General features: G+C 43.6%; 3 protein-coding genes across 7 annotated transcripts in view; 1 reads left to right on the top strand and 2 right to left on the bottom strand.

The window, feature by feature from the left end:
- Positions 1 to 203: 203 nt before the first annotated feature.
- On the bottom strand, positions 204 to 2,646 carry DERPC (DERPC proline and glycine rich nuclear protein). 2 transcript variants are annotated; one of them, XM_088800278.1, is made up of 2 exons: positions 1,932 to 2,646; positions 204 to 1,853 (listed from the first exon to the last, which is right to left on the bottom strand). In XM_088800278.1, the coding sequence occupies exons 1-2, from the start codon at positions 2,644 to 2,646 to the stop codon at positions 1,024 to 1,026; spliced, it is 1,545 nt and encodes a 514-aa protein (XP_088656404.1). In that variant the 3' UTR covers positions 204 to 1,023. The 2 variants fall into 2 exon arrangements, with proteins under 2 accessions (XP_088656404.1, XP_074170774.2); XM_074314673.2 differs by having other exon boundaries at positions 204 to 2,646.
- Positions 204 to 10,687, bottom strand: CHTF8 (chromosome transmission fidelity factor 8). The gene is made up of 5 exons (XM_088800280.1): positions 10,611 to 10,687; positions 3,629 to 3,686; positions 3,252 to 3,369; positions 1,932 to 2,867; positions 204 to 1,853 (listed from the first exon to the last, which is right to left on the bottom strand). The coding sequence occupies exons 2-4, from the start codon at positions 3,649 to 3,651 to the stop codon at positions 2,643 to 2,645; spliced, it is 366 nt and encodes a 121-aa protein (XP_088656406.1). The 5' UTR covers positions 3,652 to 3,686; positions 10,611 to 10,687; the 3' UTR covers positions 204 to 1,853; positions 1,932 to 2,642.
- Positions 10,612 to 15,184, top strand: part of UTP4 (UTP4 small subunit processome component) — a 30,253-nt gene continuing 25,680 nt past the window's right edge. Inside the window, exons 1-3 of one of the 4 annotated variants that reach the window (XM_019756799.3) lie at positions 10,612 to 10,796; positions 11,945 to 12,051; positions 14,145 to 14,336. In XM_019756799.3, the coding sequence (XP_019612358.2) occupies positions 10,616 to 10,796; positions 11,945 to 12,051; positions 14,145 to 14,336 (480 nt within the window). In that variant the 5' untranslated portion in view covers positions 10,612 to 10,615. Of the gene's footprint in view, positions 10,929 to 10,964; positions 11,088 to 11,890; positions 12,052 to 14,144; positions 14,337 to 15,184 lie in introns of those variants that run through there. The other 3 variants (XM_019756779.3, XM_019756789.2, XM_074314661.2) reach the window with 3 other exon arrangements.

The following is a 15,184-nucleotide window of genomic DNA, read 5'->3' as shown; positions in this document are numbered from 1 at the left end:
TTGTAGAGGGTAGTCAGGGTCTTTGGGGAAATCATTGGCAGATGAGTGAGCTAATGCTAAAAAATCAAAGCTTGCTTCCTCCTTGAGTGAAAGCATTTTTATCTGGCAGATAACGTAGGATTGTGGCCAAGCTGAAACAATGAAAAGCAGTGGGTAAACTTCCTTCTCTGTGGAACAGGTAACAAAATGGAGTGACATCAGCAGCCCTCTCATCCCATTTATTAAAGAAACAGTAAGAAAAGATACAATGCAGGAAAAACACCAACCATCCTTTCACGTCAGGCTGAACAAAGCACAGTGATTTCTCCCCTTCACTCCCCCCACCCCCACCCTAATTCCCATCCACATCAGTTTAAATTTTGAGGTTCTTTGATTAGGAGTCAGTGGAGAGGGAGTTGGATGAGCTGTAGAGCCTTGATTCTGGTCTTAAGTCCCGGAAATGGAAGCTGCAGGACCAGTCAAGCAGAAATTGTATTTGGTGGGTCTCTGAAGTGGTTGCCCACCTCCCTGTTCTGTGTTCAAGCCCCTAGGGAACGGTACGGCAGTAGATGATGACCAGCTCCAAGCTGCCCAGGTCCCAGTTGCTGAAGCATGGTCCGTTCACCAATGCAACATTTCTAGAGAGCAGTGAGCTGATTCTCCAGTGGTGAGCAGGGGACTACATATGAATTGGGACCTGCAAGCCAATGTATCCCTGAGGAAAAGTCCACAAGAACAATTCAAGAAACTAGTATGAAACAAGGGGCAGAAAGCTGTGGGGCAAGCCCAGGTGGCTTCTAGAAGGCTGGAGATCCTTTCTCTCAAGGGCAGGACCATTCCTACCTGCCGTAGTCCATGTCCCACAAAAAAACATTTTACCTTCAATCAAGAAAGAAGCAGAGGAAAAAGATGGCTCATTTGAACTTGAGCCCCAGCTATGTACTTCAGACTGTAGCTCCATATCTACCCTTTTACCTAAAACACAGCCTCTGCTCAGAACCACGATGCCTGGAAACCAAAGTGGTCCTGGAGAGAAAATGCTGTTTAAGGGGGTAACATTCCATTTGGGTACATTGCAGCCATTGGACCCCCTGGTCTGGGGAAAGCAGCTGGGTTTGTGCCAGGAAGGCTCCCCATTCTAGGAAATGGGACCAAAGTCTTGCCTACAGGGCCATTCATCCTTGGTAAGGAAGCTGGGTTTAGACCCAGAGTCCCAGTTGGCCTTGCAAAAGGAGCTGGGTTGATACCCACAGGGCCTGCTGGGGAAGAGCCAAGGGGTCCAGGAGCTGACCTGGGGAAAGTTACCTGACCAGGGCCTAATGGGCCAGTAGACCTTGGGAAGGTAGCTGGATTTGGACCCTGTAAGCTAGTGGCCCTTGGGAAGTTAGCTGGGTTGGATCCTAGCTGTCCAGAGGCTCTTGGGAAAATTGCTGAATTTGAGCCCTGGAGGCCCACAGACCTCTGGAAAGTAGCTGGGTTTGAAGCCAATGTACCAGAAGACTGAGAGAAGGCAGCTGGGTTCAGTCCGCCTGAACCTGTCCCCCTTGGAAAGGGATTAGTATTTACCCCCATTGGGCCAGCTGGCCTTGGAAAATGAGCTGAATTAGGGCCTATGGGGCCAGGAGCCCTTGACATGGAAGATGGACTTGACCCAGGAAGGCTCATTGCCCGAGAACCAGGACCCGAGTTTGGGCCTATGGGGCCAGGTATTCTTGCCATGGAAGATGGGTTTGTGCCCATGTTTCCAGAAGCCTGTGAGAAAGAAGCTGAATTTGCTCCTAAAAGACCTGCTGCTCTTAGAATGGGGGCAAGATCTAGGCCTTGAGGTCCAGCCATTCTTAAGTTAAGACCAGATCCTGTGCCCAAGAGGCCACCTGCTCTGGTGTCCAGATTAGGGCCTGGGCCCAGGCCACCTGCCCTTGGGTTGGGCCCAAGGCCTGGGCCCAGGCCACCTGCTCTTGGGTTAGGCCCAAGGCTGGGGCCTGGAAACATACCTGACCTTGGGGCAGGGTTTGTACCTATGAAGCCTGATCTCAGATTGGGACTTGGTCCAGGGCCCAGGCCAACGGGTCTAGTACTGGGAGGACCATTCCCAGAAGGCAACAAGATACCTGCTCTCAGGTTGGCTCCTGATCCAGGACCTAAGGGGCCACCACCTCTGGAGTCAGGACCTGTTCCCAGGAGACCACCTGCCCTTGAGTTAGACATAGGACCTGGCCCTGGGAGACCCCCTATTCTTGGGTTAGACAGAGGCCCTGGACCTGAAAGAGCTCCTGCTCTAGGGTTTAGAGCTGGCCCTGGCCCTGGGCCTAAGAGGCCACCTGGCCTTGGAAAAGAAACTGCACCTGTGCCAGTGGGATTCATCCCCCTTGGAAAAGAAGCCATGCTTGGATCACGAGCACCAGCAGGGAAAGGTGCTGGACTTGAAGCCAATGAGCCTGATGAAGTTGGAAAAGGAGATGGGTTCCTTGGAAACGGGGCCAGATTTCCACCAAGAGAACCGGTTGCCATAAGGAAGGAATCCGAGTTCATGCTCAGTGGGTGGCCTGTGTTTAGAACAGGACCCCCCTGTGGTCCCAGGGAACTGTCGAACCGTCCTCGAGGTGGCAGTGGAGCACGAGTCCAAGGAGTTGGCCGCTCTCTAGGGAAAATCCGGGGTTCTTTCATACTTTCTTGGGGACGTTGGTGATAATGGGCTTGGGACGAGTTTTGAAAAGGATCTTGTTTTTGATGAGTGCTGTCACCAAGTACCGGGTGCCAGTGTTGCAGCCTGGCTCATCACAGTCCTGCTCCCCAGGAGTGTGTTTGACAAGGACTGCAAAAGGTTTCTCCAGGTGGATGATTTTCCCATACAGGATGTGATGCCCCACGATCAGCACAGGGATTCCCTTTGGCAGAACAAGAATAAGACGCCTGAGGTTCAGGGCAAGGTCACACACTCAGGTACTCCCTAGCGATGCTCGTGGCAGGCATGCTGGCACCTATACTCCCTGCTCTGAGGCTAACATTGCTGAGCATCCACGGAGGACAACCCACCCTTGTGTCTTTTGCCCAGGTAAGAGAATTTTCACTTTTAGAACTGTGACCTTTTGCGATTCCCCAAAGCTCAACTCCCCTGCTACTACAGAGGTGGGGGGAGAACAAACAGCTTAGCAGATTAGCTAGACCTTGATAACAAACCTGAGGGCAGTCCTCACTCTGGATCCTGGGAGCACCACCTTGGTGTAGCTTGCTTCCTGAGGCATTAGGCAGGGAAAAAAAAGCCCCCTCACCTCAGTGGTGTAATGTAGGTCTCCCAGGAGGTTTCCAGCTAATCCAGTGCTGTAGCGAGCCTCGATCTCCCCCTGTAGTTCCATCAGCACCCATTCTGCCAGGCCTCCAGCCCCAGCACTGCAAGCAAAGGGCTGGCGGTTACAATATTTTTGAGGGGTGAAGGATGAATAGTATCCTACACCACCATTCAAGGCCCAAAGGAACTCTGTTGAGCACCAATTCTTGGGAAACTGGGCAGTGCTACGCACTGAATTAGAGATTGAAATGCAAAGATTTGTGCAAGATGCACCTGAGGACCCTATTCCTTCCAAGAAAATATCAAACCTACGTAGCCCTAATCATTCAAGCTAAATAAAAAGTCTCAAAATGTACTCACCTGGAAACAACAATTTGCACCATGAGCCTTCCGTCTTTAAAAAGCAACTGAAAATAAGCTGTAGAGGAAAAAAAAGATTTAGGATAGTAATGCTAGCTAATGTTTACCACTTACTGTGTGCTATGTACTTTTCTAGGTGCTTTAGATGCATTTTGTTTCACTCCTCTAAACAAACTCTATAAACTTTAAAAAACTGATGTACATATAAAATTGCTTAAGATCATCAAGGATCAACTACAGTGTGAACAGTTAATAGGTATCACAACTGCGTTCAAGGTCACATAGCTACTAGTTAAAGAACCAGGATTTGAACCCAAGACATACACTGCACAGCCCAGGCTCTTGACCACTATGCTAACTTGCCTTTTTCAAGGATATTATTCTATTTCCCATTCTACGTCTTTCTAAAAAAAAGCTAAGGAATTTTTAGATTTTATTTTTCTTTGGTGATATAAATTTCATGTCTACCATTTTGGTTATCTGACATTTCAAGGTTCAAAGGACCTTCTTTAACTAAAAGCCAAGAAAACTGAGAAGTCCTTCAGACTTTAGTGACTAGGAGGCTGTTTTCCAAGATGAATCTCATCAAATGCTTTAACCATCTTTCACTTAAATACCCTAACACATGAATCAACTTTCATTTTATACAACAGCACCACCTGGTGGCAAGTTTGTGGTACTCTACAAGAATAGGTTAAAATGGGACATTTTTGTCTGAAACTGCCTTGACTTGTCTTTCTGGGAAGGATACATTCATGAGGGTTGAGGGGATAGGGGATTCTAAAGTAGAGCTTCTGTATGTCTTTCCAGTGAATAGATGGAGCTTAGTGGAATGTTATTAGTCCAATATTTACCAACTGTACAGCAAGTTAACATATTGTAATTATGCTCAAGCTTAGCAAATACCCGATTAAAAAGTTAAACAGGTTTCTTTACTGATCAACATGTTAATCTTCATTTTGGATCTCCAGGGAAAAGTATATGCGAACAGCCTTACTGGACGGCAGAATCTCTATTCTTGAGCACTAAACACTCTTTGGGAACATGAGGTTGGTCAATTCACTGGACTTTAAATGTTAGGTTGCTGCAAAAGTAATTGCGGTTTTTGCAATTTTTAACCTTTTACACCGCAATTACTTTTGCACCAACCTAATATAAATGGCAGCTAATATTTATTGAATTTCTACTATGAATCAGATGCTGTTCATATATATAGGTGGTATTTCAATTGCTGTGACAACTCTGAGACAAGTACTTATCCCTATTTTGCAGATAAAGCTACTGAGATACACTTGCTTGTATGTGGAACATACAACTAGTAGTATGTGGCAGAGCCAGCCTAAGAACCTAGGCCATCTGACTTTATCTACACTCAAAGGACTACCCAATTCTATCCTCCCAAAGGAGAAATCCAAGTGCCAGTGAGAATGAAAAGGCATCAGGCAGGCACTGCATACATGCAAGAGCTGGTAAGAAGGGCAACAGGGAATCAAGAGGGCATCCTCGAATAAGCCAGACCTTTGGAAGCAGCACTGGAAGCAGCACCAGTTGTGGCAACACTTGAGAACAGGTAATACATACTAGTTCAGGAGGGCAAAGGTCATCTGACAGATAAGGAGGCCCTACCATGACCATCGAAAGAAACACCAAAAGCATTTTAAAAATTCTTCTAAGGTTTCTTGAAGGAGAAAGGATAACAATTTAAAATCAGAAGGCCAAATTCAGGTTCCAGCCTGTAAGTATGGAACTCATTACTGTAACTGTCATCATACCTAAGTCACTTAATGACTATGGGGGCTAACACCTCGGTTATCTGACTCATTAAACTATTGTGAAGACATAATATATGCAAAAAAAATGCCTTAAATTCCTTAAGTTCTATTCAGATGAATACCTATTATTTTAGAGGATAAACTGAATAAATCTGTATTTCCACAGTGTAATTTTGACTATAATTTAGAGAACTGTAGGTGTATTTTAGTCATGAATCAAAAAAGGCTCAATAACTAGAAAATGAAGTCATTGTTTCTAAAGGTTAATAAATGTATATAGATTAAGAGGGGGGGTTCTTGTACATAAGCTATTAATGGCTGATGACGCAGCACAGTCTCTGTGATGTGTATAAACTATAGTGAAATATAGGAGGTTTCAGAGAAGCAATGTTTAAACAGCTCGTACACATGTTCTAGGTAAATCATGGCAGGGAAGGTCAATCTCTAAGGCCTCTGACCACGTCTGAGGCAGGCATGTGTGGACTGTTTAGGAAAAGGGGATGCAGAAATATTTTCAGCGCATTCCTCACTTCCTGTAAAGTCTCCTGTTAGAACAGGAATTCAGAACAGTGGCCTAAGTGGGCCAAGGAAAATAGGTGCCTGGCAGCTGGGTCAGAGTAGCTGTACCCACATACTAATACTGGTACTTCAATGAGCACACGTATGTAGGAGGCCCTGCCTGAGTACATTTACTGATACTGGCAGACATCTACTAATAATGCTCCTGAAGATAAGAATTCTGTGGCCTACAGCTCACCATTCTGCTGCTAAACCCAATGAGGCTGGTAAAAAACTTGTGCTAAACCTACTGGGATGCTACAGATGTGAATACAAATGAATTCATACCCAGCTTGTAAGACTAGCTCATAGGAAGCCATAAACTGACCTGGCTACACTTATGCATATGAGGGTCTAAGCACCTCTTTATCAAATTTAAAAATTTGTTATTGGCTAAAGTAGGTAGGTATACCTGGTTACTTTACTGAGGACACACCTGGTGGATGGGACTGGGAATATGTATTTCACTTAGTGTGGAGTTGACTAAAAAGGATATGAGAACATGCAGCCTAGTCTGTCCTCATCCCCTTGAGAGTAGCCAGTTAATAGGAAAACAAAAAAGTGAAGTATAATACAAATCAAATCTATTAGTAATAATGAATACGATAACATTACAATGAATATTTTTTGTATAACAAACAGATTTCTAAGTCTTCAGTCTCAACTCATTCCATCAACACTTAAAGACAACAGAGAACTAGAGCAATTTCTAAGTGTTTGTTCTACAATACTGCTTCTGTAGAAAAAATTGCAGTTTTATCAAGAGCAACATTTGAAGGCACAGTTTGGTGAATATATCAAACCATAAAACTAAAAGGAGTTAATGGAAGAGCTCACCCAGCACCTATTTCTTTAAAGAGCCCTGAGTTTAATCCCAGATTTGGCTAAGACTAACTTGTCTTTGGTTAAGAATAATTCCAAGTTGACAATGTAACTGTAGTACCAGGAAGAAATTTCTGTAGTGTCACTTTTCAAAAGAATAAACTCATTAAATCCATGACTAGACTCTGGACTTGGGAGAAATAGGAAGGTATGGGAAAAAACCCAAACCTCTTTGCCCTGCAATGAATTATTTTTATCAACCCCACTCATAAAAGGGGGAAACTTCTACTTGGTTTTTCTGGACCTTCAGTAAAGGTAAATAAACAATACATAAGTTTTAGTAATATATTCCTAACTTAGGTGCCTTTCGCTCTGTAAAGGAATTTTTTTTGTACATTTAAATCCTAATTATTTCCCTACTTAAAAAAAAAAAAAAAAAAAAAAAGCAAGCTTTTTGGGAGCTTCAAAATTTCTAGAAATGTTCCTTATCTAAGCTTGCCCCAGATCATCCCAGTCTTAAGGCCTGGAGCTAGTCTGGAAGTCCTGGGTAAAGTTAAGACACTGTTGCTCCTTCTCAGGAAAATGCTCCAGATGACTAAGACCCCTGAACAAACCAGAGCAGCAAAGGAACCGGCAGTCTCAGAACCAATCCAGATCCATAACGGGAACCCTAATCAAAACCCAAAAGGATTGACTTGAAATCAGAACAATCTGGGATACATCCTTATTATTTGGTTATCTCTACTTTGGAGTTAGTTACTATTTAAATTATTAAAAATATGAAAAATCAAAATGCCACATTTTCTAAGAAAAAACTCCAGGCAGAGCATTTTGACTATACAAAAAGCTTAATTTCTCACAAACTTTCATTTCTGAAATGAAAACAATCCTATGACATAGGCACTGTCTTATCACTCCCATTTTACAGATGAGGAAAACAGGTTTAAGAGAAGCTAAATTAGTCACAAACCTAATATTGTAGAGCTGGAATGTGAACCCTAACCCCTCCACAATATGGCTTCTCTTGCAGTCCTCTCACAGACCGCTCTCCCCAACAGTACATCTACAGTAAAATTTGAAAATTCTACTGTAGCACCTTAAAATATCCTATAATCTGAATCCTATTATTCTTCTTGCTCCTTGAGATTACTACTCTAGACAATGGTTTAAGGGCCAAAGTAGGTATACAGTATGTCTGTATGAGAACTTCTGATTGCTTTACTAAGGAACCTACATGGCAAGTAACCTATGTGGAAGATCTCATAACTTGCCACCAAAGTAGCTATTACATCTATGGGGCAGTCAGTTAAAACCCAACAATAATCTGTTTATTATCATATCCAATTTACTTTAGAGGACATTTGTCACTGTTTCATTTTAATCAAAATTATCTTATCCTTTGGTTTCTGAATTGTTAAATGTTAAACTGTTAAAAAATGACTAACGTCTTATGTCTTATACAGAACAGTGTGAGCTATGATCTTCATAATGGTAACTGGCCCCAAAATAAAATGTGACAGAAGTGATATGTATCCAATTAAATAGTACAGCTTTTACTGAAAAAGGGGCTTTGATTCAATGGTTTAACATAGCTACAAATTAAATTTTACTAGAGCTAAATGTTTTATAAATTATTTTCATTAGAACCTTTCAATTCTTGTATTTTAAGCTTTTTTTAAGAGAATAAAGGCTTTAACTTTACAATTCTTAAAAAAAAATTATTAAATACAGGACACAAAATACGTCTGCAACTTGCTAGGCCAACAATCAACATTTATTGAGCTCTGATTTGGTCCCAGGGACTATTCTGTGTGTTTAGGGATACAGGGAGAACTTAAGTTGTCAGATCTGGATTCTGTGATTATGCCACTTATCCTATGTGTGAGGGGGATAGTTTAACCTCAAGTTTCAGTCCTCACCAATAAATCAGGCATAAAAAAAGAACCTATTTCAAAGAGCTTTTGTGAGAATTAAATGAAGTTATAAATATAAAATCCTCAGCACAGTGCCTAACACATGGTACGCCTTTACGATCATGCTACTGATTACCTGGAGAAACATGGCTTTTTCTTTGGATTATGTCCAATAGAATGTCTTAATACTACACTGTATAATTATTTTAATGTTTATAGTGGAGTACAACATTCTATAGAAGCAGCGGTCATCAGAATAAAATCAGATTTATATAATAGAACAATTCAAACATGGCAGTCAGGGTTCACCAAACTGCTTCAGGAATTAAGTTCTGGAAGGTTTTTCCTCTAAACATGACTATTTCTCTGTATGCCTTTCCACCAAATGAACAATTCAGGAAAGTTTACATACAAATGAATACTGATTATTTTTATTAGCAGTGTTACTGTGGTTTTGACTGAAAGGGATGGTCTAAGTTGCAAAGGGGATCTTGTCTCAACAGCCTTATATCAAATGCTAAAATCCTGTTTCTAAATGAGGATCTTGCTTCCCTCCAAAAAGGGGCTATGGAGGGTAGGTGGAACTGAATGCTTCCAAACTTTTAATTAGCGAAGAGTGTGTTCATAAACGTGTGTGGATACTATGCATACACGTGGTACTTTCCCATCACGTTTTAGGATTCCCACGATGGAGGGAATCAATTACTGGTATTTGTAGACAATGGGTGGAAAAGATGGCTTCAGTCGATCTGAGTTACTCCAGTTTTCTCCATCTTCTCCTACTCTGCAGCCCCATCTCAACAGTTTTTCCTCTCACGGGTATGGCACCCTGATTTTCCCCAAAGCCCCTTCCTTTCTAGCCCACCTTAAGGTCTCCCTCTATCCTGCATTCTCCTCCCACCAGCCCCCATCTTCTCCACCCTCTCCCGAGCTCCCTCCCATCCCTTCAGTTTGAGCTACAAACACTTCCTATTTCTGGTCCCGCCCACAATCCTCTTCCCCAACCCCCTCCAAAATTACCCCCCGACTCTCGCTAGGACCCTCTTACTATGCTGTTTCACCCATTCTCCTACCTCCTAGGGAAATTATTCTTTACACTATCTTACTCCACACCCCCAACTAGAGTGATCTTCCGTTCACCCTCCTCCGAAAGATTACTCTTTAAACGTTTCCCTCTACCACCCTCATTCTCCAAATCATTCCCTAATCCCCTTTATATTCTGAAGTACTTCGTTCCTTTAGGACCCCACCCCACTCTTCGCTCTTCTCTCACTCCGCCCACAAAAGAACCGAGATCACTCTCCAGACTGTCTCTTCCTTCCAACCACCCTCCAAAATTACTTCTCCCAGCAGCCTCCCCCCATTTAAAATGTTCCCTCGAACAAACCTCTCAATCCTAACCGCCCCTCCGGAATCCTCTTTCTGGTATTCCCGCTACTTCTTGGGTTCCAGTTCTACCCCGCTCCCGCAAGCCTCGCATGCTGGGATCCCTCCCCACTGGGGGAAGAGCCCCTTTCCACACATACCTCGAGGATCCGGCCCGCGCCGCCCCCTTCTCCGTCCTCTGCCCGCGCTCGGCCATCCTTTCCGCCCAGCTTCGCTCCGCCCGCTCCCTTCCTTCCCTCCACCTTCCGTCTCCACACCGCTCCCTTCCCCCACAATTCCCGACCTTCCTACCCCTGGGGGCCCCCTAGTTCGCCCCCACCTATGCCCGGCGCTCCCTGCTCCCCTCCCCCTTCCTGGCCTCCCCTCCCCCGCCCGCCGCTCCCCGCCCCTCCGCTCGCCATTCTTCTCCCCGAGCCGCGCGCCCCGCCCGGCCCCAGCTCCCTGGCTTCCCGCTCCCTCGTACCCTCGCCCCCATCCCCGGCTTGGCCCTCGCTTCCCGCGGCCTCCCGCACCCCCCGCCCGCGGCCTGACCTGCAATGGCGGCCGCCGAGCGCGGGGCCGCGCGGCCAACGGGCGACAACCGAACCTCCCGCCGCCGTCGCCGCCGCTGCCGCGAGCACTGCCTGCGCACTTCCGGCCTTGCGCCGCGAGCACTTCCGGGGCAGAGCGCGCGCGCACGTGGGTCCGGGGCGGAGAGAGGCCCGCGCCGATCCGCGGGTAAGTTGGGGAAGGGGTGTGAAGAGTGGCTGCGGGAGAGGGAATTTTGAGGGGGGTGCGGCCTGCTCTGGGTCGACGCCCGATGGAGCTCGCCAGTTCCCTGTGTCCAGGCCGGGAAGGGGCTACTAAGAGGTACCCTGACAGGGAAGGGGAGGCGGAGACCTTGTGCGTGCTTCAGACGCCCTCTTAGCCGGGCCGGGCCGAAAACACCTAATTCTGCCCACAGCTTCTTCCTAACCTTGAAGGGGGACGAGTGAGGAGCGAACCAGACCCGGCCCCTACCGTTGCCGAGTGCGTTTGTTGGCGGCGGGGATGGGGTAGAAGGGGTAGTTGACAGATACCAGACCGTGTCCTCCGTGAGGAGCTCAGGGTTCTGCCTGCCCTCTCAGCCCAGCGACACTACCATAGTTTGAGTCTGTGGTTTGCAAACTTTGCCTGCAGTAGAGTTAGGGAGAGGTGCTTGCTAAAATGTAGATTCCCGCCCCCAGGAGATTGTAATTTTGAAGCTATGGAGTAGGACCTGGACTCTTGGATTTTTAAAAACCATTTTTCGAGGTGATTTTGATTCAGGAGTTCTGCAGACCTTATTTGGAGAGACTCATTTAGGCTGTCAGCGTTTCTTGCCTCTTTAAAGTGGTCGTGATGTTTAACCTCCTTTTCACCCTCCAAGAAACCTCATACACAAAATAGAAAGGAGGACCTTAGTTCTGCCTGGAGTACAACTGGTCAACTCCATGTCTCCCATCGTTCAAGTGCTCACTCCCATTAGAAAATGAGGTTATGTTCAGTTTATTGCTGAAGATCAAGTTTTAGATTGTCACCCCTCTTTCCCAGACAACTTCCTTCAGGCAGTTGTCAGGATTGTTAGAAGTCTAGGTGATAGTCTATGTGTTGATCTTTCAAATTTTTTGCAGAAGAATCTTGAGCTTGTGGAGGTTGATAGAGTCTTGTGTGTGGTATGAAAATATCATTTGTTACATACTTAGAAATGAACCTAAACAAGATACAGTCCATCCAGAACAGTGATAATAAGGGACAATACATACAACATACTGCAGTTAACTTTTAACAATGACTCTCTTTTCCTCCCCTAGGAATGGGTGAATTTAACGTCCATCGAGTTCGTTTCTTTAATTATGTTCCATCAGGGATCCGCTGTGTGGCTTACAATAACCAGTCAAACAGATTGGCAGTTTCAAGAACAGATGGCACTGTGGAAATTTATAACTTGTCAGCAAACTACTTTCAGGAGAAAGTAAGTCATTTGGGAGTCTGATTTGGTGTTTCTGATGTTAATTTTCTTCTTAAGTTCAGTTCTACAAAAACTTGTACGTCTTCTATAGTCAAAGGGATCATAAAAAGTGACTCTCCCTACCCTCTCTGGAGTTGTTTTGAACTACTTCTGTAGCATGCGATTTCTTGTCTGACTGATGAGAAGAAGCTCAGAGTTTTGATCTGTGTACTGCTGGTTAGAAAGGTCCTACCTGGGAATTGTGGTGGTTCACTGTCATTTGGAAACGGAGGTTTGCTGGATTCTTTGGGCACAAGAAGGAAAATTGTCAAGACCATTGGTTTGTATCAGTTTTCACACCATTGCAACATTGGTAAGGTGGCATTTCCTGTTGGGGGTGTCAGTACCAATGTCACTGTCAGTTCAGAAAAATCGAAACATTTTTATGTTAAACTTTTTGGTGATGTGATAGCAGGAAGATAGATTCCTAAGTTCACCTGTCTGAGAGAATGTAGACTTACGTGCCTATGTTTGGGAATAAAGAAGATTTTAAATTAGACAAAATACCATTTGGATGTATGCAGAGGGCTGTTACAACAGCATTTTTTTTCAAAGGCACTGACTACTGATTTCATGTGCAACATTTAATTCAATTCACATGTATTGAGTGCTTTATATGCCCTGGGCACTGTAACGTAAATGGATAGATGGATTAATGAATGAATTCTGTGCCCAGCAGCCTAGTACTTGGTATGCAGGCACTTTGTAAATATTTCTGAATGAGTGAGTGGCAAGTATTAGGCATAAAGATGAATATTAGAGGCCCTACCTTCAAGGAGCTCAGAGTCCATTGGGGAAAAGATGAGTATACAGTTTCCAAACACTGGTAATTTTTATATAAAGCTAAGCACAAGCATAGAATCTTAGTGGAGAGATGCCTTATTCTGATGAGATGGGTTTAGGAATCTTGGAAAGGGATGACTTATGGAGTTGACCCCTGAAGAACTAATAGCAGTTTAAAAATTATTGGCTACCACAACTAAGTCACATTCTGTAGTATGAAAAACATGCTAAGATACATGCTTGTTGCATCCTGTGTTTTTCTGTCATTTATGACAGCTGTGACTATGATAGTTTGTACATTTGTTTAATGTACTTTTTCTCCACTGAACTTCAAATTTTACGTAAACAGGGACCATGTCAGTGATGTTCACGACCATATCCCTAGCTTTTAGCAAGTGTCTACTAGTACAAAGCCACTGCTGAGTTAATATTTATTGAATGAATAAGTCAGCTATTCCTTACCTAGTAGTGTCTCTTATTTTCTTCTCTCATCTGTTTTTTCAACAATTGATTAATTCAACCTAGTCTGCTTTCTCCATATTCCCTGTTATTTAAGATTGCTTAATCACTCTCAGAGCAAGAAAAAATTATATCTGTGGGAGTGAAAAAAATAGGGACTAGGAGTAGTAAGACCTACATTCTCTTCGTGTCATTGACTTTGGGCAAGCCACTTAACCCACAAGTACTAGTTTGGCCTTTTTAAGTTCAAATAGGAAGAATTACACCTGTTTACTCTCTTTTGTGTCAAGCAGACAAAAGAATGAAATGCCTTAATAGGTATGAAACTTGAGTGCTAAGAGAGCACTTGGAAATCTGAAATTTGAATAAAAAGCCGGAGTGAGCTGCATTAGTTTATCTTTCATTTTTCAAACAGCTTTTTACAGGTGAAATTGACACACAATAAACAACATGTATTTAAAGTACACACATTGATAACTTTTGACAAAGGTATACACCTTTGAAACCATCACCCAATCACGATAGTTACGTTGTTTATTTTTTAAATTAGATACATCACATGCAATTGGATACAAACTATTCTACTGAAAGATTTTGCAGAACAAGTCTAGTAAAAGAAACAAAACTAACTGTGTAAATAACTAAAATGTAAAACTGAAAAAATGAAAATGTCGATAGACATGATCTTCTGATAGCACAAAACCCCCCACTAGTTATTTCTTGGGAAGTATTTTAATTTTTACCATGTTGTCTGTGACCACTAGCTGATAGCTGGTAAATTCGTGATGGATTGAGAAGTTATGGTCTTTCTGTAGTTTTTCCCAGGTCATGAGTCTCGAGCTACGGAAGCTCTGTGTTGGGCAAAAGGACAGCGACTATTTAGTGCCGGACTCAATGGAGAGATTATTGAATATGATTTGCAGGCATTAAACATTAAGTATGCTATGGATGCCTTTGGAGGACCCATTTGGAGCATGGCTGCAAGCCCCAGTGGCTCTCAACTTTTGGTCAGTATGCATCTATTGGTAATTTAAACCAAGATTTCTCTTGTGCCCACTTAAACTTTCTTCCTTGTGTTCATAGGAAGGTAGATTAAAATTATGTAACGGCGGGGTGGCCTGATGGCTCAGTTGGTTCGAGTGTGAGCTCTTAACAACAAGGTTTCCAGTTCAATTTCTGCATGGGATGGTGGGCTGTGCCCCCTGCAACCAAGCTTGAAAACGGCGACTGTACTTGGTGCTGAGCTGTGCCATCCACAATTAGATTGAAGGACAACAACTTGAGTTGGAGCTGATGGACCCTGGAAAAACACACTGTTCCCCGATATTCCCCTATAACAAAAAAAATTCTATAATGGCATATAACAACTCCAATGAGAGCTGGATTCCGGCAACCCCAATATAAGATTGTGATAGATATTGAGGATTAAAAGTCCCTTGTCCTTTTGCATCCTTTCACTTTGGACCTCAGTTATTCATTTATGAAATGAGAGCGTTGTTCGGTTGAGCATTTTCCAAACATTGTTCTCTTTGGAATTGGGAGATGTAGATTTTTTGTTTTGTTGTGCTTTGTGTTTTATTATAAATTTCATTTCAGAATACAGTACCTTAAATTCTTTTGTAGAGTCACAACACACTAATGTATATTGAAAGTTCTGAGAGATCCTTCCACCAGTTAACCTGTGGAACTTATTTCACCACAGTGTTTCTCAAAAATTGAGCACAAACTGAGAAGACTACTCCCCCCCCACACACACCATTAACATCAGAATGGTGTTTTCATAGATTTAATTTTCTGTGATAAATCTATGATTTTCTTGAGTTGCACTAATTTGTACAATACCTTGACAAGTTTC

The sequence above is a fragment of the Rhinolophus sinicus genome, chromosome 8, assembly GCF_057876585.1.
Source record: "Rhinolophus sinicus isolate RSI-liver-muscle chromosome 8, RSI-T2T, whole genome shotgun sequence".
Classification (NCBI taxonomy): Eukaryota; Metazoa; Chordata; class Mammalia; order Chiroptera; family Rhinolophidae; genus Rhinolophus; species Rhinolophus sinicus.
The sequence above is the reverse complement of the archived record's forward strand: the minus strand, read 5'-3'. Positions and strand labels throughout refer to the sequence as shown.